At 45.2% G+C, this 23,141-nt stretch overlaps 1 protein-coding gene across 1 annotated transcript in view; it reads right to left on the bottom strand.

Annotated features, from left to right (window-relative positions):
• Positions 1 to 285: 285 nt before the first annotated feature.
• Positions 286 to 23,141, bottom strand: part of TYRO3 (TYRO3 protein tyrosine kinase) — a 239,960-nt gene continuing 217,104 nt past the window's right edge. Inside the window, exons 17-19 of the mRNA XM_073586473.1 lie at positions 21,753 to 21,912; positions 19,883 to 20,019; positions 286 to 2,906 (exon numbers count right to left, since the gene is read on the bottom strand). Coding sequence (XP_073442574.1) covers positions 2,501 to 2,906; positions 19,883 to 20,019; positions 21,753 to 21,912 — 703 coding nt within the window. The 3' untranslated portion in view covers positions 286 to 2,500. The remainder of the gene's footprint in view (positions 2,907 to 19,882; positions 20,020 to 21,752; positions 21,913 to 23,141) is intronic.

The raw sequence follows: 23,141 nt of genomic DNA, 5'->3' as shown, positions 1-23,141 counted from the left end.
ACTTTAGGGAGGGGCATGGTCACAACACACCCATCGTTCCTGATAGGCTCACTGCCTGTCAAATGTCATTTTCAGCTGGATGACAGGCATAATATCCCAACAATATAGTTTAGTAAAAGGCTCCGTTTTAGGTCAGAGGGGGTCTAATCTGTATTTATAATGGGGAATGGGGGGTACATTTTAAACATCATTGCATTTATATAAAAAAAAATTAGATAGATATTCTTGTAATTTCAAATCAGGTTATTTTTTCGAACTGAGGTGGTGCAATAAAATTCAAAGTCACACATTCTAGAAAAATATTATTTTGGTTCTGGAAGCATTATAGTACAACAGTTGATCGCTTAGCTAAAAAAAAAGGAAAGAAAACAAAAAACACATACATAATAGGAACCAAATATGATACGTGCAAATCCCAGTTTGTTCTACAGTGACGGACTTCTATTTTGAGGAAGCCAACATTTTCCAGCTGAAAACAACAGTATAGACGTCATTGTTCTCCCTCTTTATCCGTTCCTTGTAGTCCAAGTTAACGTGTTTGTGCCTCAACTAGATATCAGAGCTTTCCCCAATATATTGCATTGAGTAGTTGATTCAGGGCTCACATGGATGTAGGAAGTCTCACTGACGAGTTGATCATGTGCTACGGTTGTGATACCATTCCGCCTGGTAAAAATAGGAGTTTGCTAGCTGTTAGCGCAAGTCAGGTAAAAAAATATATACATCTAAAGTGGCTCCTAGATCTCCTCTATGTAAGGGCCAAACCGCTAGTCTTCAAAGTGAACTTGTACAGTAATAGTCACAGACCTTGCAGCCACCTTAGTTTAGTTATACAGTAGGGGGGGTGGCTAAATCCACCAGAATTCTTGTGCAATTTTTGCCCCAAAACTGGCATATAGACTTAGATGGCAGTAGAAACGACAATGGAAAAAAAGTGTAATTTAGTGGAAAAGTTGTGGCTTAAAATGTGACTCATGTGCCAAGATATTGGTGCAAATTAATCCAATAGACAAAAATGGTCTACGGCCCCATTCAGACATCATTGTTCAACATACAAGTTCTATCAGGTTTTGGACAGATCACATACCCATGTATAATCTAAGGAACTATTCACACGTCTGTGTATTTTTGTGTATCCTGTGTCTGAAAAAAAAAATTCACGGAGACATGTCAATTTTTCATCAAAATTATCCATGCACTATATGACCACGGAAAGTCTGACGGACTGTTGGCGTCTGTTTTTTTTAAACATTTCAATGAGCAGAAAATGCTTTGCAATTTTTTTTTTGTTCATACTACAAAAATCACTATGAAAATACTTGACGGTAAAAACTGGTGAAAATCAGGTAGAAAAAAAATCACTGATGAATATCAGACTTTTTTTTTTCATGTAACAGAAAAATCACTGACGTCTGAATGAGGACTACAGAAGAGCTAGATTTATCATACAGCATGAACCACTGTGATAAATTTGCCACATTTTAATTTTTCCTAATCTATAGCTGCCCAAAAATTAGAAAGGATTAGTGAGAGCGCCCAATTTGTTTTGAGTGACAACTTAAGAGTGTAATTTTTTTGACACTAAAGTAGTTGTCCAGGTTTGGGCTAAAAGTCTGACGCAGTCACTGTTCGGATTCTCCGACGCCGGAAGCGGGCGGGTATCTGACTGCAAGTATGCCGTTTGCATACTTCCGGCCACATTCTGACTAGACGTATTTGGCCACGCCCAATTCACTTGTATGGAGCGAAGCTGCACATGTCTAGTCAGCATGTGACCACATGTATGCAAATCACATACTTGAGCTCACGCACCCGCTGCCAGCACCAGAGACAGCACGCACAGATAGAATGACTGCAGATTTGGATCCCAAGCCTAGACAACCCCTTTAAATGTACTCCATTCATTCATAGGACTAGAAACAAAAAGTAACCAATATAATGACCACCTGTTTCTCTCTTTTGTTTGAGGCTCGTAAATTTATTTAATGGCTTTAAGAGTGCTTCTGAAGTCTTGGTGCTATAAAAAAAGTATCACAGCCTGGCCGGAGCCTCGTTTTAATGTACTCATACACGTTACGAGGACTCGCGTGCTTTGATCACCTGAGCATGCGTGATGTTTTTCCAGGCAAGTAAGGAAGGAGCAGAGCCAGACAGCATTGTTACATCCTATTAACACACGGCCAATTAATTGCAGAAAAAAAAAATCCATTCCGACGATCTAAATAGGGTTGTAGTATGTGCATGAATTTCCACAAGCCCCATTCAGATGAATGGACGGCCGCAAAAAAAATTCTGCATCAAGTCAACTAGGAATTCATCCTCCTATGGGACACAGCAAGCAAGGAAAGAGCTCTGCTGATCGCTATCCCCTCTGTCCACAATATTAATTTTTCCAGCTGGTGTCTCAGGTGCCATAGCCATAAAGAGCGTTACCTGATCGTGCCAAGTCAGGAGACACTCATTTAGCGTCAATGGGCACCTTCCAATCGGAAGGTTTGTACTAGAGGTTAATAACAACACGAGCATCCTGAATGTCCTCTTCTTCGTCATCGTCATCTGCATGCAGGAGGCCTCTAGCTTCTGCGGTCTGTACATTTGGAGGCCACTCGTCTGCTTCTCTAAGGCACCCAGGGTTCACAATATAGCGATAGTTGCTACTGACTGCTGCTGCGCCACATGTTTGAGAAGTGTCCACACAGCATTGGTCATCATTGTCAAAAGCAGAGTGCAAAATGGAGTCTGCAGCCGAAGCTCCACAAGTCTCCCCGAGATTCACATACAGTGGGTCTCGACTTCCTGATAGCACGGATAGACGTCCCCAAATAGCTTCCAACCGTCTTTTCAGGTCTGAAAAGCAGGGTCTCCGTTTAGGCTCAGTGATCCAGCACTGGCACATCATTTCATACCTGCAAAACACAATTGTTTATTTCAATCTGGTACATAATACTGAGATAGGAGAATAAATAATTGCAATAATTGAAGTGGTTACAGTCATGGGAAACACAGTATAATTTCCCTGCAGATGACTATCAACGTAGATAGGACCAGTTTATCAGTTCAAAGTTTGGCTCACACTTGTATTTGGAGTTCGGTTCTGTGTTATTCAAAGCACCACTACAGCGGGGTTTTTTTATTGCAGCACCGGAGTTTTGCAACTAATCTACGCTCCCTGCCCCTAGCATAATACTTACCAGTCGCCATCTTCTGTTCTCAGCGATGCTCCGGTCGTCTTCTGCAGTTTGAGACCTGCCGGATCACCTAGCAAACACTTAAGCAATCTGGCAGGCAGGGTCAACGTTAGGGGCAGGCAAACTAGGCATTTGCCTTGGGCCTCCACTTCCCCAGGGGCCCCCAGCCAGTGGCGTGTCACTAATGAGGCCCTTGAGTCAGGGGGGCCCAGTGCAAAAGCCAACTCTGGGCACCCCCTGCTTCCAACTGTATCAGTATCATCGATGCCGATACAGTTGAAATGAATCATGGAGGAGAAAGTGCCAGGTGACACTCTCTCTCCCATCATTCTCCCTCTGCTTCCGATGCAGCAGGTGCGATGATGTCACATCATCGCGCACAACGCTGTGCCAGGCAGTGGAGTTGAGTAGATGCGCTGGAGAGACTGGAGTACCGGGGGAACAAGGAGAGGCAAGTATGTACAGTATTTATTTTTTTAAATCAGCGAGTATGTGGTGGTCATAAGACTATTATTATTTATTATTATAGCGCCATTTATTCCATGACGCTTTACATGTGAAAAGGGTATACATAATAAAAAGCAAGTACAGTAATCTTAAATAATACAAGTCATGACTGATACAGGCAGGGCCGTATTTCCCATTAGGCACTCGTGGGCCTGCGCCTGGGGCGGGACTCTGCGGAGGGGCGGCACCTCAGCAATGTTATTTTTTTTTTCCCCCTCCGGTCGGTCCATCCCTCCCCCCTCCCTCGATGACATCATACTCACCTCCTGGCTCCTCCTGACTCTGTGTGCGGTCACGTGGTACCGCTCATTACAGTAATGAATATGGACACCACTCCACTCTCATAGGCGTGGCGCCCATATTCATGAGCTTAATGAGCGGTACCACGTGACCGCGCACTCACACAAACAGGAAGAACAGATACCGGCGCCTGGCTAGAGGTGACATGCAGCAGCATCAGCCAGGTGAGCCGGATGGAGAGTGAGCGGCGGCGGGGGGGGCAATAGTGAGCGGCTGGGGGGGGGGGAAGAGTGAGCGGCTGGGGGGGGGGGAAGAGTGAGCGGCTGGGGGGGAGAAGAGTGAGCGGCTGGGGGGGAGAAGAGTGAGCGGCTGGGGGGGAGAAGAGTGAGCGGCTGGGGGGGAGAAGAGTGAGCGGCTGGGGGGGAGAAGAGTGAGCGGCTGGGGGGGAGAAGAGTGAGCGGCTGGGGGGGAGAGAGTGAGCGGCTGGGGGGGGAGAGTGAACCGGGTGGAGAATGAGTGGAGGCTGCACTCAGTGCACTGGGGAGATGGCTGCACTAGGGAGACGGGTGCACTGGGGAGATGGGTGCACTGAGGAGATGGCTGCACTGGGGAGAGGGGTGGACTGAGGAGACGGGTGCACCAGAGAGACAGCTCCACCGGGGAGACGGCTCCACCGGGGAGAATGGCAAAAATCGCTGATGTGAAAGTAGCCTAAGTGTCTGGATTAGTCACACTCACTAATGGGGGAGGCAGCACTAAAAGTGCCTAGGGCAGCATAAACTCTAAATACGGCCCTGGGTACAGGAGGAGAGAGGACCCTGCCCGCGAGGGCTCACAATCTACAAGGGATGGGCGATGATACAATAGGTGAGGGCAGAGCTGACCATGCAGTGGTTTGGTGGATCAGTGGTTACTGCAGGCAGTGTCAGACTGGAGCACCTGGGGCCCACCAGAGAAAATAATTTTTTGGGCCCACTATGTAGCTACATAGAAATAATTACAAGACCACCAATTGTGTGGTAAAACGTGCTAATATCAGGGTATAATATAAGGTAGTACACGTCTTAATTATGTAGCAGGGGTTGGGTTAGCCCCCTCATAGAATATAAAAGTAGCCCCCCTCATAGAATATATTGCATTCTCCCTCATAGGGTACAATACAGCACCCCACAAAATATAATGCAACCCCCTCATACGGTATAATGCAGCCCCCCATAGAATATAATGCAGCCCCCCCTCATATAGTAGAATGCAGCCCCTCCACAGAATATAATGTAGCCCCCTCAGAGTATAATGCAACCCCCTCATAAGGCAGCCCCCCATTGAATATACTGTAGCCCCATCATAGGACATAATGCAGCTCCCCTAATATAGTATGATGTAACCCCCTGAGAGAATAATGCAGCCCCCACACAGAATATAATGCAGCCCCCCACAGAATATAATGTAGCCCCCTCAGAGTATAATGCAGCCCCCCTCCACGTCCATCCTTGTTCTCCCCCTCCATCATTGTCCTCATCACCATCTCCATCATTATCTTCTCACCCACCACCTCCATCATTGTGTTGGAACCATAACCAGGTTCCCAGCATCATGTTCCCACATGCTTTATGCATCCATTAGCCCTTTGTGTCTGTACTGTTACACACTTAACATTATGGCTGGTCCATACAATCAGGGCAACTGTTACCACCCACCTTTCGTGTCTACCTCTTTCCTCATAGACTGTAAGCTTGCGAGCAGGGCCCTCATTCCTCTTGGTATTTGTTATAATCTACTGTATGTGATTATTGTTATGCTGTAATGTCTATTGTCTGTACAAATCCCCTCTGAAATGTAAAGTGCTGCGGAATATGTCGGCGCTATAAAAATAAAATTTATTATTATTATTATATATTATTATCATTGCCCATTCCACCACCTCCATCATTGCCTCCTCTCCGACCACCATTGTTCTTTCCACCACTAATATCATTGTCCTTTACACCACAACCATTATTGCTTTCTTCCCCACCACCCCCATCATTGCCCATTCCAACACCTCCATCATTGCCTCCCCCCCACCACCATCATCATTGTCCTTTCCACCATAACCATCATTGCCTTCTCCCCCACCAACCCATTATTGCCCATTCCACCACCTCCAACTTTGCCCCACCAACCCCATCGTCCTTTGCACCACCACCAACATTGCCTTCTCCCCCACCACCCCCATCACTGCTCTCTCCATCACCCACATCATTGCCAATCTCCAATACACACACACAGCACCATACACAGACAGCACCGCACCACTCTCTCACACACAGCACCCACTCACCTCTCCGCAGGTTCCCCGCAACCGCAGCACGTCCCAGCAGCTTCCTCTCTGAAACAGCCACGCTGAATGATAACGTCATCCAGCCGCGCTGTGTCGGACAGGAAGTGCCGAGCAGGCGGGCAGGAAGCAGGATGGCATCGGATCTCTGCAGCTCTGCTCCAGTCCCATGCTGCAGGGATCGCAATCAGGATGTCACGTATACCTGTCCTGTGAGACACGACCCACAGTGGCTCGACACCTCAGAGCCAGCTGCTACCTTCACCATCTATCTCTGCTGCAGACACCAGGCAGGCAGAGTTCAGCACCAGTTTCAGCAGTGGCTCGACACCTCAGAGCCAGCTACTCACTTCACTGTGGTTGGAATCCAAAAAGGAACTGCTATCACCAACACCTGCTGATACACCATGTGACCTTATATAGCCAAGGGAGTGGTCACATCAGCAGGGAAACCAACAGACATGCAATTACACCTATGGGCACCGGGGGCAAAAACCCATATTAAGCTCCCAGGCCTGAAAGGAAAAAAAAAATCAGATTTAAATGAGGGAATCCTGAATCTGACACAGATCCAAGAATTGGACTGTGACACAGGGTTCATGGCCTTTAGTGGCCCACCTCCAGGGCCCTGATTCAGCAGCACTGGCTTTATATGCGGGCAGTGTTAGCCTCAACTTGTGACTAACACTGCCCACTATTAAAGTGAAATGGTATTCACTCCTCTCCACGCCCATGGGGGTGTGGGGAAGCGTGAATGTTCATTTCTCTATAGAAGAGGGGACAGGCTCCTGTCTCCAGCTGCTGTTCTGCTGGCAGCGGGAGGGTCCCCCTTGACTCAGGGGCCCATAGCAGCTGGGTGTGCCGCTATTAGCGACACGCCACTGGCTGTCGCCCCTGGAGCAGTGGGGGCTCTAGGCAGCTGCTGGCCAATATACCAGCAGGTGTTAATTCCTGGTCCCACCGGAGAATCCTCCGGTTCTCCGGTGGGCCAGTCCGACCCTGACTGCAGGTTGTAGGCTTGTTAGAAGAGGTGAGTCTTCAGGTTCGTTTTGACGGTTTACACAGTAGGCAAGAGTCTGATATGTTGGGGTAGAGCGTTCCAGAGTAGGGGAGATGTGTGGGAGAAAGCTTGTATGCGATTGTGGAAAGAGGAGATAAGAGGGGAGTAGAGAAGGAGATATTGTGAGGATCGGAGGTTGCGTGTAGGTAAGTACTGGGAGACAAGGTCACAGATGTATGGAGGAGACAGGTTGTGGATGGCTTTGTATGCCATGGTTAGGGTTTGGAACTGGAGTGTCTGGGTAATAGCGAGCCAGTGAAGGGATTGACAGAGAGGAGAGGCTGGGGAATAGTGGAGGGACAGGTGGATTAGTCAGGCAGCAGAGTTTAGGATAGATTGGAGGGATGCGAGAGTGTTAGAGGGGAGGCCACAAAGTAGGAGGTTGCAGTAGTCAAGGAGGGAGATGTACGGATCCAGGAGATATTTTTGAGTTGAAGTCGGCAGGAAGTGGAAAGGGCTTGAATATATGGTTTGAAGGAGAGATCATAGTCAAGGATTACTCCAAAGTCAAGGATTACTCCAAGGCAGCTAGCTTGTGGGACTGGGGAGAGTGAGCAGCCATTTACTTTAATGGATAGGTCTGTTGGAGGAGTCGAGTGAGATGGGGGAAGATAATGAATTCTGTTTTGTCCATGTTAAGTTTTAGAAATCTAGCGGAGAAGGATGAAATAGCGGACAGACATTCTGGAATTGGTTAGTACGGAGTTAGTACGGAGATAATATCTGGTCCAGAGAGGTAGATCTGTGTGTCATCAGCATAGAGGTGATACTGAAAACCGTGAAATTCTATGAGCTGTCCCAGGCCAAAGGGGTAAATAGAGAATAGCAGGGGCCCTAGGACTGAACCTTGCAGGACTCTGACAGATAGAGGGCGAGGTGAGGAGGTGGTGTGTGAGAGGGAGTCACTGAATGTCCGGTCTGTTCGGTATGACGCAATTCAAGATAGGGCAAAGTCAGTGATGCCAAGAGATGAGAAGGTCTGTAGTAATAGGGAGTGGTCCACTGTGTGAAAGGCAGAGGACAGGTCCAGGAGGAGGAGGACAGAGTAGTGTTGTTTGGCTTTGGCAGTCAGTAGGTCATTGGTGACTTTTGTTAGGGGAGTTTCAGTGGAGTGACGCGGTCGGAAGCTAGATTGTAAGCGGTTGAAGAGGGAGCAGAAAAGAGAGGTGGGAGGACATTTAGAAATGGACATGTTGTTCCAGGAGTTTTGAGGCATAGGGGAGAAGTGATATGGGGCGATAGCTAGATACAGAGCAGAGGATGGGTCAAGTGAGTGCTTTTTAAGGATGGGTGGGAGGCATGTTTGAAGCATGAGGGGAAAACACCAGTTGTTAGTGATAGGTTGAAGAGATGGGTTAGGGTTGGGATGAAGACTGTGAGGGAGGAGGTGCTGGGGGATGGAGGAGAGAATTGAAGATGTTGAATAGCTGTTTAGGGTTGTGAGACAGGGAGGATATGAAAGATGAGAAGTAGGTTTGTTTTGCTGTTGCAAGTGTGGCTGTGAAAGTAGTGAGGGACTGTTTAAATGCGATGAAGTCCTCGGAGAGTGAACTTTTCCATCTCCACTCAGCAACCCTAGAAGCCCGCCTTAGTTCTTTGGTCAGCCTGGTGTGCCAGGGTTATCTGTCGACTTTGCAAGCTTTAGTATGTGTGAGAGGGGCGAGCGATTCAAGAGCTTCAGCTATTGTGGTGTTATATAAAGCGGCATCGGCATTGTGTAGGGAACTTATGTCTGGAGAAGGGATTCAGAGAGTGAGTGTAGATCAAGGTGTTTGAGATTTCTGCGAGGGTGTGCAAGTTTGTGGGGTGTGGACCTGGAGAGGAAAGGGAAGAGAATGTGAGTAGGTTGTGGTCAGAAAGAGGTAGAGGTGAGTTAGAGAGATTAGATAAGAAGCAGAGTTGGGTGAAGAGGAGGTCCAGTGTGTGGCCATCTTTGTGAGTGGCTGCAAAAGACCATTGGGTGAGGCCAAAAGCGGAAGTGAGAGATAGAAGTTTAGTGACAGCTGAGTGGCATGTGTCAATGGGTATGTTGAAGTCGCCCATGATGATAGTGGGGATGTCAGCGGAGAGGAAATGAAGTAGCCAGGTGGTGAAGTGGTCAAAGAAGGTGGTGGCAGGCCCTGAGGGGTGGTCAATGACAGCCAGTTGGAGGTTGGTGGGGGAACAGATGTGCACAGAGTGAGCATTATATACACTTCATGTAGTTTATAGGGCTGCATTATACTCTATGGCGGCTGCATTATACTCTATGGGGGCTGCATTATACTATATCAAGGACTTTAGGGAGTGCATTATCCTGTATGGAGGACAATGAGGACTATGGAGAATGCATTATACTAATGGAGGACTATGGGATGCATTATACTATATAGAGGTGTATAGGGAGTGTATTATACTAAATGGAAGACTATGGGGAGTGCATTATAATGTATGAAGGGCTATGGGGAGTGCATTATGCTATATGGAGGGCTATGGGGAGTGTATTATACTATTTGGAGGGTTATGGGGTGTGTATTATACTATATGGAGGGCTATGGGGAGTGTATTATACTATATGGAAAGCTATGGGGAGTGTGTTATGATTGAGTCACCGTAGGAGGCAAAAACAGAAATGCTAGCTAAGTCCAGAAAACCAGAGAAGTTGGCAGCTTTCGGATTGCAGACCCCTGAACCTATCAACACAACTAGCAGTAGCCGTGGGGGGTTCCTACGATGCCCTAGACCCCTCGATCACAGCCGGAGAATTAAATAGGCCTAAAGAAAGAAAGGGGAAATCTAAACTGCCCCAGAGCAGACCCCAAAGCAATAGGCAGCCCCCAACATATGACGGTGAAGCAAGATGAAAATACTAACACAGACAGAAAGATAGACTGAGCAAAGAGGGGCCCAAGCTAACTAAATAGAAAAGGACAGGAAGGCTGCTGTCTGCAATCCGTGAAAAACCCTATGAAAATCAGAGCCAACAGACTGACAGTGAAAAAGGCCCTGAAGACGCTAGGCTTCAAAAAAGCTATGTCAGTACTCAGGAATATACTGAAGACAGAGCTACAGGCAAAAGGAGATTCAGCTCACCCCAGCAGGGAATGGCAGAATACCGAAAAGCAAGGAAAACAAGAAACAAAACAAAAAGCTAACAGGCAAAACAGAAACTTAGCTTTAGAGGAGCAGGAATCAGACTGGTGTCCTAGAAGTCCACAGAGAAATCACCCGCAGGGCAGAAGGGCGTCGGCAGCCTTATATCCAGTCCGTGACTCCACTCAGCCAGTCATCCTCATTAGATTCAGGTGCCTGATAATCAGGCTCATTACCTTCCTTTACCAGAATAGGGAGTTCACCAGACCCCAGTGACGAAGGGGAAAATGAACTCACAACAGTACCTCCCCCTTGAGGAGGGGTCACCGAACCCTCAACCACGCCACCAGGGCGATCAGGGTGAGCCCGATGAAATGCACGCACCAATCTTTTGGCATGAATATCAGAGGCAGAGACCCAGGAATTATCCTCCTGACCATAACCTTTCCACTTAACCAAATACTGGAGTCTCCATCTAGCCAGACGGGAATCCAGTATTTTCTCTACCTCATATTCCATGTTACCTTCAACCAATACAGGGTCTGGAGGTGCCACCCCAGGAACAACTGGTTCAACAAACCTCTTCAACAAGGACTTATGGAACACATTATGGATTTTAAATGTGACAGGAAGAGCCAAACGAAAAGAGACCGGATTAATAATCTCCAAAATCTTGTAAGGTCCAATAAATCTAGGCTTAAACTTAGGAGAAGCCACCTTCATAGCAATATTTTTTGATGATAACCACACCATATCACCAATCTTAAACTGGGTACCAATGGTCCTATGTCGATTGGAAAACCGCTGGGCCTTTAACTGGGAGAGAGATAACTTATCCACCACTTGGTCCCAGATCTGGTGCATTCTCTCCACCACAGTGTCAACACCTGGGCAGGCAGAAGGCTCCACCTGCCCTGAAGAAAATCGAGGATGAAACCCAAAGTTACAAAAAAAAGGTGACATCAAAGTGGCAGAACTAACTATTATTTAAAGCAAATTCGGCCAAGGGCAAAAATGAAACCCAATCATCCTGATCAGCGGAAATAAAACATCTCAAATACGACTCCAAGGTCTGGTTTGTTCTCTCTGTCTGCCCATTGGTCTGAGGGTGAAAAGCAGAGGAGAAGGACAACTGAATTCCCAGCTTGGAACAGAAAGTCCTCCAAAATCTAGACACAAACTGAACTCCTCTGTCAGACACAATGTTCTCAGGAATCCCGTGTAAGCGAACCACCTGTTGCAAAAACAGGGGCACCAACTCAGAGGAAGATGGCAACTTAGGGAGTGGTACAAGATGAACCATCTTAGAGAACCTATCACAAATCACCCAAATAACAGTCATTCTTTGAGAGACCGGCATATCAGAGATGAAATCCATTGAAATATGGGTCCATGGCCTCCTGGGGACCGGCAAAGGCATCAACAACCCACTAGAGCGAGAACAAGATTTAGACCGGGAGCAAGTCCCACAGGACTGCACAAAATTCCTGACATCATGAGACAAGGTGGGCCACCAAAAAGAGCGACTCACCAGATCTCTTGTACCAAAAATACCTGGATGACCAGCCAATGCAGAGCAATGAACTTCAGACATCACTCTCTTCTTCCACTGGTCAGGAACATACAACTTTCCACTGGGACAACGCTCAGGTTTGTCCTCCTGGGACTCTTGCAGAGCAAGTCTCAAATCGGGCGAGGTGGCAGAAAGAACTACCCCTTCGCCTAAGATGGTAGCAGGCTTGGTCACCACAGGAGAATCAGCAAAGAAACTCCTAGAGAGGGTGTTTGCCTTGACATTCTTAGTTCCAGGAAGAAAAGTGACCACAAAATCAAAACGTGTAAAAAACAAGGCCCATCTAGCCTGTCTAGGGTTCAAGCGTTTAGCCGACTCTAGGTAAATCAAATTCTTGTGGTCAGTGAGGACCACAACTTGATGTTTAGCTCCCTCCAACCAATGTCTCCACTCCTCAAATGCCCATTTCATGGCCAACAGTTCCCGATTCCCCACATCATAGTTACGTTCAGATGGAGAGAATTTTCGGGAAAAGAAAGCACAGGGATTCATTTCAGATGTTACAGGATCCTTTTGGGACAAAACAGCTCCTGCACCAATCTCAGAAGCATCCACCTCTACCTGGAACGGGAGTGAGACATCAGGTTGCCGCAAAACCGGGGCGGAGGTAAATCTTCGCTTCAGCTCCTGAAAGGAAGCAACCGCCTCAGGAGACCAATTCAACACATCAGCACCCTTCTTAGTCAGATCAGTCAATGGCTTGGCAATACTAGAAAATTTTGCTATAAATTTCCGATAAAAATTAGCAATACCCAAAAACTTCTGGAGGGCCTTCAAAGAAGTGGGCTGAACACAATCATAAATGGCCTGTACCTGGGCCGGGTCCATTTCAATAGTTGACGGAGACAAAATAAATCCCAAAAATGAAATACTCTGTACTCCAAAAAGGCATTTCGATCCTTTGACATACAGGGAATTCTCCCTCAAGATCCGGAACACAGTCCGAATATGTTCCACATGAGAATCCCAATCCTTGGAGAAGATCAAAATATCATCCAGATAGATAATCAAAAATTTATCGACAAAGTCTCGGAAAATATCGTTCATGAAGCACTGGAAGACAGAAGGGGCATTAGTGAGCCCAAAAGGCATCACCAGGTACTCAAAATGTCCCTCCGGAGTATTAAACGCCGTCTTCCATTCATCCCCCTGCTTAATGCGGATAAGATTATACGCCCCCCCTGAGGTCAAGCTTGGTAAACCAGCAAGCACCTCTAACTCTAGAGAATAGATCCGAAATCAGGGGTAACGGATACTGATATTTAATAGTAATTTTATTGAGGGCACGATAATCAATACAAGGCCTTAAAGAACCATCCTTTTTGGCCACAAAAAAAAAACCGGCACCTAAGGGTGAAGAGGATGGTCTAATATGACCCTTCTCCAACGCCTCCTTAATATAGGACCGCATAGCCTCGTGCTCAGGTACAGATAAATTGAAGAGCCGACCCTTGGGAAATTTACACCCCGAGCTTAGTTCAATTGCACAGTCATAACTCCTATGAGGAGGCAAGGACGCAGACTCATTCTCACTAAATACATCATAAAAGTCCGCCAAATAGTCAGGAACATCATGCGACTGAGGAGAGGTGGAAAAAACCGGAGCCTCACTAAAGGCACACCGACAACCCCAACTCACCACAGACACAGATTTCCAATCCAAAACTGGATTATGAATTTGCAACCAGGGAAACCCCAGAACAACGGCATCATGCAGACCATGCAATAACAAAAATCTGCAATTTTCTTGACGGTCTGGGGCGACCCGCATGACCACCTGGGTCCAAAACTGAGGTTTATTTTTAGCCAAAGGAGTAGCATCAATCCCCCTCAAAGGGATAGGCGTCTGCAGAGGTGTCATCGGAAATCCACAACGTTTAGCAAAATCCAAGTCCATTAGGTTTAGCGCTGCTCCCGAATCCACAAAAGCCATGGCGGAAAATGTGGACAGGGAGCAAATCAGAGTAATTGCCAGAAGAAACTTAGGTTGAACACCACCAACAGAAAACGTGTGTGCAAAGCGTTTCTCTCGTTTAGGACAAACAGAAATAATATGCGAGGCATCTCCACAGAAAAAACACAGCTTATTACGCCTTCTGAACTCCTGACGTTGCGCCTTAGACAAAATTCTATCACATTGCATAGGTTCAGACGTCTGTTCAACCGGTGGCAACACCTCTCGTGCAATCCTGCGTTCACGTAAACGCCGATCAACCTGAATGGCTAATGACATAGAATCGTCCAGACCAGAGGGAACAGGAAATCCCACCATAGTATCTTTTACGGCTTCTGACAAACCCTTCTGAAAGAGAGCAGCCAAGGCATTATCATTCCAGGTAGTAAGGACCGCCCACTTTCGGAACTTTTGACAGTACAACTCTGCAGAATCTCGACCCTGGTTCAATGCCAACAGGGTCTTTTCAGCCTGATCAATAGCATTAGGTTCGTCATACAACAACCCCAAAGCTTGAAAGAATACGTTCACATTAGTCAGAATAGGATCATCTGGTTTCAAAGAAAACGCCCAATCCTGGGGATCGCCACGCAGCAAAGAGATGACAATTTTAACCTGCTGCGTGGAGCTCCCTGACGAGTTAGGCTTCAAGGCAAAAAATAATTTACAATTATTTTTGAAACTCAAAAATTTAGATCGATCCCCAAAAAATACATCAGGTGTAGGGATCTTTGGTTCAACAGCATGCGAACGAGCAAGGTAGGCGGAAATTCCCCGCACTTCTGCAGCGAGCTGCTCCACACGATCAGACAATTGCTTTATCTCCATTGAGAGAGAAAAAAAAATTCCCCCTACGGCCTCAGAGATATAGAGGAAAGAATATACACACACCTTTTTTTTTTTTTTTTTTAAAACACAATTCTTTCCTGCTATTGAGTACCCTAGGATCTGCGGTATGGCGGGTGATTCTGTTATGATTGAGTCACCGTAGGAGGCAAAAACAGAAATGCTAGCTAAGTCCAGAAAACCAGAGAAGTTGGCAGCTATCGGATTGTAGACCCCGGGAACCTATCAACACAACTAGCAGTAGCCGTGGGGGGTTCCTACGATGCCCTAGACCCCTCGATCACAGCCGGAGAATTAAATAGGCCTAAAGAAAGAAAGGGGAAATCTAAACTGCCCCAGAGCAGACCCCAAAGCAATAGGCAGCCCCCAACATATAATGACGGTGAAGCAAGATGAAAATACTAACACAGACAGAAAGATAGACTGAGCAAAGAGGGGCCCAAGCTAACTAAATAGAAAAGGACAGGAAGGCTGCTGTCTGCAATCCGTGAAAAACCCTATGAAAATCAGAGCCAACAGACTGACAGTGAAAAAGGCCCTGAAGACGCTAGGCTTCAAAAAAGCTATGTCAGTACTCAGGAATATACTGAAGACAGAGCTACAGGCAAAAGGAGATTCAGCTCACCCCAGCAGGGAATGGCAGAATACCGAAAAGCAAGGAAAACAAGAAACAAAACAAAAAGCTAACAGGCAAAACAGAAACTTAGCTTTAGAGGAGCAGGAATCAGACTGGTGTCCTAGAAGTCCACAGAGAAATCACCCGCAGGGCAGAAGGGCGTCGGCAGCCTTATATCCAGTCCGTGACTCCACTCAGCCAGTCATCCTCATTAGATTCAGGTGCCTGATAATCAGGCTCATTACCTTCCTTTACCAGAATAGGGAGTTCACCAGACCCCAGTGACGAAGGGGAAAATGAACTCACAACAGGAATGTATTATACTATATGGAAGACTATGGGGAGTACATTTTCCTATATAAAGGACCATAGGGTGTGTATTATGCACTATGGAGGACTATGGGATGCATCATACTATATTGAGGACTATGGGAAGTGTGTTATACTATTTGGCAGACTATGGGCAGTGCATTATACTATATGGAGGACTATGGGCAGTGCATTATACTATATAGAGGACTATGGGGAGTGCATTATACAATATGGAGAATTATAGGGAGTGTTTTATACTATATACAGGACTATGGGGTGCATTATACTATGTGGAGGACTATGGGGAGTGTATTATACTATATGGAGGACTATGGGAAGTGCATTACAGTATACTATATGGAGGACTAAGGGGAGTGTATTATTCAATATGGAGGACTATAGGGAGTGTATATACTATGTGGAGGACTATGGGGTGCATTATACTGTTTGGAGGATTATGGGGTGCATTATACTAAACTAGCAAAAGCTGCCTATTCATTGAGTGATTGGATTGTTTATGGGAAACAAGCGTTGAACGACTTCAATATTGTCGATCATGCTTGTTTAACGGCCTGTTCTCAGCACATGTAAATACAACCAAAATGTTTCTGTGTGTTAGTGCAGTATATTAGCATTTGGGGCCCCACTTTAAACTTTTGTCCAGGGCCCCATTTTGTCCAAAACCGGCCCCGCCAGTAGGTCACAAAATGCTCTACTCAATGTAAATCTATGAGAGCCATAATGAGGCCAGAATGAGGCTCTCATAGACATACACTGATTTACACTGAGAGCTTGTGACCATTACCTCTGACTTCTGAGTAGTCAGAAGTTGCGGTCACAAGATGGTGGCGCGTGATCGGAGCTGCACTAGTAAGTTTAGTACTATTGTCAGGGAACTTAGGTTTGTTCTACCACTCCAGCTCTGAAATAAAAAATAAAAGGATGGATAGTGCTTTGAGACTAAGGAGTCATCAGCCAAGCAGGAGTAGGCGGTGTTGGGCAGGGAATAGAGCTGGAGTGACAGGGGCTTCAGATTAACCATATGCAAATGAGGCTGAAGAGCTATAAATTCAAACACTGATTTTTCAGCAACCGAGCAACAGACTGGCCATGTAATTGTATTGCTGGACTTGTCTTTGAAAATGCTTCATACACATAATTAGTTTGGGAGTGAAATACTGCTGACAGCTTCCCTTGAAGATGGACACAAAAGATGCCATACGGACCCTATTGATTATAATGGGTCTTGTTTGATTTGCATATGGGTTTCTATTATTTTTTTTTTTCAACTGAAATTTTTATTACATTTTAGAACATTTTACAAATAAGACAAAACAATCACAATTTGGCTTAAAAGTTAGAGTAACGGAAAGAATAGAGTACAATCAGAATGAACTATTGGAAGACATTTCCCCCAGAGGCATCAAAACATATTGTGCAATAGAACAGAAAGTCCAACAACAGTTCTAAATGATGCCAAGTTAAAATGACTCCATCCCCATACACCTATTACAATTCTTATAAAACCACAATGCTAAATAAGATGAGACAAACACATAGGGTAGCGAATGGAAGAAGAAACCTGTTCAAAAACCAACAAGCTCCTAACTGTTGTTTTGGGCCCTAAAGTAGTCCTAGGGAGCCCAGACGGTCTCAAATCTGTCCAAACTTGTATTCAATAAGGCTGATATGTGTTCCATCCTGCGGATGTCGGCTATTCTATACAAATCCTTCTGATAAAAGGGGGGAGTAGTCTGTCTCCAATGAAGAGCAATCAAACATCTACAGTAGCTGCCGTCAACAGATGTAACAGCAGTCAGGTCGAATTCTTCCCCATCCCCTCTCTAGGGGAATCATTTAGTAGGTATATAGCAGTGTGATACCGAAACATCAAAATTTGATATTGGTTTTCCTTATAAAGGGTGCAGATAGAGGATTTGGCCGCCTTTTCCCATATATTCTGTCAGCATTGGGGACACGGCGTCAGTGTCTGTTATTTTAAAGAAAAAAGCATACGGAAAAAAAATCAGAAGAGTCAGAAAAAAAAAAAAAAAAAAAAAAATCAACCTTTAGGCTCAAATCCTCTTTTGGACTAAAAATCATAAATATATCAAAGCTGCCTAGAGTAAAGTAACAATGTACCAATAAAGAAATGACAATGTACCTGCAGTATATGCCGTATACTCTGGCAACCACTGGGTGCCACTATAAAACCAACTATCACATTAGATTCTTCAGGTGAAACAAACTTTGCCTTTTGATGCAGATTTTAAAGCCAAAATTAGGAATACATAAAAAAAAGTCTAAAATATTTCTGTGCCGTTTTTTTAAAATACGTTCCTTTTCAGGAAAAAAAAGTTAAAAAAAGAACAAACACGAAAAATTCAATAAAACTGACCAAGTCTTAAAAGTTCCAATTGTTTGTAAGTTTGCTACTGTAAAAGTGACACCAACGTGGACATGAAGAACTTCTGCCCATTTACAAGATTAGTGATTAAGTTAATTTATTGGTTCGTAGTTTGTCTCGGGAGAGCAGTGCGCGTCTTTAACGGTGTCGCTTTCTATGTCTCACGCATAATAGATTTCCACCCACCCAATGTCAGGCCTGCATGGGATTAAAAATGTTCTTTAAAAAGCCATTATTACTATTAACACTTCTGACTCCTATTGAGATGTGGGCGAAGTTTCAATATGATTTTGTGCATGCTGATTATGTAATTTTTAATGGCTTTTTTTTTTTTGCATCATCTGGGGAAAATTATATCACTAGAAATAATCTATTCTTTTAATGCTAAGAGTTCTCAAACCATACTTCATGGAATAAGCAAGAAAAAAACAAGCTGGGAAGATAATACAAGGCAGGGGTGCTGCACAAATAGTTACAATATCGGCACGTGTCATACAGCCAGCTGTGTACTGAACGAAAAAAGACAACAGAAAAGTGAAAGTTGTCCGGGACTTTAGCACTGATGGCCTTACCCTAGGATTGGTCAACGTCTGATAGATGGGGGTGCTGCTCCCGACACCTCTGCTGATCAGCTGTTTCCAGTGTTGGTGGTGACTAGAACTGCTTAGTTGTGGACCTGCACAGCTCCATTGATGGAGTTATGGTTGCAGCTGGGTACTGCACATCAGCTCCCTATGGATTTGATTAGGGGGTCGATATGCAGCACCAGGCCGTGGCCACTATACAGTCAACAGTTCTGTGCTGTGCATCCAAGGAAATGAGTAGTTCTGGCCTTGACTAACACCGGGAACAGCTGATCGGTGGGGGTGCCTGATGTCGCACCCACACGGATTAGACATTGATGCCCTATCCTAAGGAAAAGCCATCAGTGATAAAGTCCCTGACAACCCTTTTAAGTATGTATGTACCCACAGAAAACAATACCAGACTCAAGTGAACAGCCGCATTTACACCTGGTAAAAAAAAGAGACATTTATGGAAAGCGACAGGTCCTCTTTAAAGGGGTTGTCCTGGACGTTGACCTATTCTAAGGAAAGGCCATCAAAGTTATCAATGTCTGATCGGTGGGGGTGTGACACCCGGCATCCCCGCCGATCAGCTGTTCTTGGTGTCGGTGGCGGCCATTGATGGAATACTGTCCGTGGCTGGGTACTGCACATCCATTGATTTGAATAGGGGGTGGATGTGCAGTACCCAGCGGTGGCTACTATCCGTAACGGACACCGTTCACAGTTGATCGGGGTGTCGCACTCCCAGCAATCAGAATTTGATGACCTATTTTATGGAAAGACCGTCAGTTAAAAAAGTCCTGGACAATCCCTTTAAGTCAGTCTATACATCCAATACCAGAACTGAGGATTACTGGGGAAATAACCGTTGCACTATACTCCCAAGCACCTGTTACATGGTAACCCTGGGCACTTGTCCTACGATGGCTTCCTCCAGCCTAATAGCCGCTTCTAGGTGGCATCCGCAGGAATGAGACGTACAGGCAATAAATTCATGCAATCTCCGCTCCCTGGCACTCCGGCACATTGTAAATACATTACTTTTTTTTTTAATGAGGAGCAGAAGCCGGTGAGAACACACAGCAGATGCTCATTATGGCTCATTTCTGATCATCTCATCTTTAGATCTTTCAGCTTCATCTACCTAAAAATAAAAAACGATGCTTGCACAGCATGTCCGTACCCTCTGCAGGAAGAGGCGCAGATGGGTACATCACTTACAGCTCATCCAGACAGTCCGGCGGCTGCTTCAATCTATTTCCAGCAAGGAGGTAGCTGTAGATTTCAGAATTCTCAATGCCGGCGTAAGGGGTTTGTCCTAGGGTGACTATCTCCCAAAGGGAGACACCAAATGCCCACTAGAAAACAATTAAGCATAGGAAATGGTTACAAGGAGAAATAGAATTTTTGACAAGTTGACAAAAGAAATCAAAACCTCCAGAAACAGCGCCCCACCTGTCCATGGGCTGTCTCTGATATTGCATCTCAGCCTCTCTGAAGTCAATGGGAAGTTACAAAACATGTGGACAGATGGGGCATGGTTTGTGGGGGTGGGGACACAGACATTTTTCTTAATGCCTTTGATTCCCATGGAGCAAACATGCAATTGGAAAAAAATCATCAATAAGTACACAGTACAATCAATGATTAAAATTTATTGCAGGAGTGAGCTCTGACAAGTCTCTGCAGAGATTCTGAGGATGTAGAAGCTTTAAAATCTACAGTCATTTTTTTTACTCAAAGCATGCTTGAAAGTTTGACAACTACATTCACTTTCACTGCGGTTGCTGGAGATTTTACGTATGGAATCTGTTTGGAAAATGCAAAGCAAAACTGCCCAGTGCGATCACAGCCCTGAAAAGGGATTATAATACGAGAGGCATTAATGGTGGATATCTCTGCAATATTCTATTAATATATAATTGGAGGAGCCCAAAAACAGGAAAACCCACTGATACCAGAACAAAGTGGCTCAGAAAGTAACTTTTGACCAAGTTACTTTGGTGGGGCCAAGTTGGTAATTCATTATCCAGAAGGTATTGATTTTGACATACTACACCAATGGAGCATTAAAATCGGTCATTAGGTTTTTGCTATGTAATCCGACAGCAGCATGATGTAGGGGCAGAGAACTTGATTTCAGCAATGTGTCACTTAGGCCTCTGTCACACTTCAGTTTTTTGTGTCAGTTACAATCCGCCAAAAAGGCGGAGAAGCGGATCCGTTCTTAACTGATGCAAACGGATGCCACAGGATCCGTTTTTTGACGGATCTGCAAAATGAGGAAATTTAAAGGAACCGCAGGGAGAGCGAGAGAGAGTTGTTTTTTTTTGTCCGGCACCCAGATAGAATTTCGGGTTAAATCAGTGTCTGGAGGATCCGCCGGCCAAAAAAACCTTGCAAGCTCCATTTGGAAATCTTTGAGGATGTTAACGGACAGCAACATTATGGCGGATCCGCACAAAAACGGATGCAACGGACGGCAATCCGTCAAAATCCGCCAATAATGGAAGTCAATGGGGAAAAAAATGGGGATCCGTTTTTTTCAAAACTTGGCGGATTTTGACTGATTGTAAAAAACGGAAGGGTGAAAGAGGCCTTACTGGGCTGCTTGGTGCAGTTTTCATAGAATCCCCGTTATTTCTGCTGTACATGTAGCAGTGCTCAAATGCTGAGCTGTGTATAACCCTGCCCACACCCCTGATTGGCAGCTTCCTCTGTACATGGTCAGCAAGCTTCCAATCAGTGGTAGGGGCGGAGTTACATAGATTACCTGGACTACATGGCACACCTAGTCCTGTAGTGATCATCTCCTGCTGGTAGCACACTATATTGAAACTACAGTACACAGCCCTGTAAGTGACACATTGCTGGAATCAGGGTCTCTAACCCTAAATTAAGCTGCTCTCAGATTACATAGTAAAACCTGCTGACAGATTCCCTTTAATGGTGTTTTATAGTGACAATTCTAGTGCAAAAACATGAAATAGGAACATTAACAAGGTGCATACAGAAGCATATTAATACGATGTTCAAAAATACATGGCATGAACAATGTAATCGTGCTACATTTCCAAGATGAAGCACCCACCACGTCACTGTATGCAGTATAGACATTGTCTGCCAGACTTTCCAACGCCAGCCATTTTACAGGAAGCTTGGATGCACATCCCTGACGGTAATAGTCGCCGCTGTAGATCTTCTTGGAGAGACCATAGTCCGCAACACACACAGTCATGTCTTCGTTTAACCTAAAACAAGGGATGCCAAAAGTCAGCTCAATGTCCAGATGTGGAAGAATAAGGACTGTATAGGACTATATAAATGCTGCATTTGAGGAACATAGAATACTAAACAATGAATATATACCATAAGTGTGGTTGAAAATGGGAATGTTTTAGTAATAACTTCTGTATCTGTTCTCGATTTCTTGTGATTGCGCTCATTGCTTGCAGCCACCTCTTGTGACTCCCGTTCGGTTCAGATCAGGTTTTGGATACATTCAAAAACGCCATCAGGGGCGTCAGCCTGAAGCCTTGAAGACGGAATTTAGACATGTCCACGATGGAAACACGGTCTTCACCTATAAAACCCGCACCTATGAACTCCATTGGAGCCTACTACCCACCGCAGTCAGTCAGTGCTCTCATCCGAACAAGAACATCTATTTCTTTAGAGCATTTTTTCTATTATTATTGTTAACAAATGTATACGTTAAGAAAATTAACTATTTATTTTTACTCTTAGTTCACTGGACTGTGCTCTTTTATTATGTTATTCTAAACTGGGCTGGTTCAATATACTTTTAAAAGCTGTTTTTTTCTTGATATATATTTCTCGGAAATCAATCTTCTGTTCTGTGGACGATCAAAGAGCAGAACAGTATAAAAACTTAATGAAGAAATGTATATATGCCCATTCTACCCAACTAGGCATAGAACAGAAACACCACGGAAGACTATGGAATTTACAGAAGGCCATGTGCAGCCCGATGAAGAACATCACGTCATGATAAAATGGCCAATAATCAGATGCAGAAGTGCTTACATAATTAGGCAGCCAAGAAGAAATCAAAGTTCATAACAAAAGACTGGGATCTAAGGGGTTACGTCCTGGCAATCCATGTGTAAGGAGACTTATAATCCATGCATGCACTGATGAGGGGCAAAACCCGAAACACTGTCTGCAAATTGAGATTCTGGTTTGGCTATGGTTTAAGTCATGTGGCAAGGCTTGCTAAAGGGTCGATGCCGACTTTTAGAATCTCTGCTTCCAATAGGTGGTACTAGACTTCAAGTCCTCTTTCTCTATGAAGAGGCAATTTGCGTAACAAAAGACATCACTTTACCTCCTGGAACACGCGACACTTAGGGTCCCGTTTCACTTAGCAACGCACCAGCGATCCCGACAGCGATACGACCTGGTAGGGATCGCTGGTGCATCGCTAAATGCTCGCTAGTAAGCTGCCAAACAGGCAGAT

Source organism: Dendrobates tinctorius, unplaced genomic scaffold, assembly GCF_039654945.1.
Source record: "Dendrobates tinctorius isolate UK_male_01 unplaced genomic scaffold, ASM3965494v1 ptg000010l, whole genome shotgun sequence".
NCBI classification, from domain to species: domain Eukaryota; kingdom Metazoa; phylum Chordata; class Amphibia; order Anura; family Dendrobatidae; genus Dendrobates; species Dendrobates tinctorius.
The sequence above is the reverse complement of the archived record's forward strand: the minus strand, read 5'-3'. Positions and strand labels throughout refer to the sequence as shown.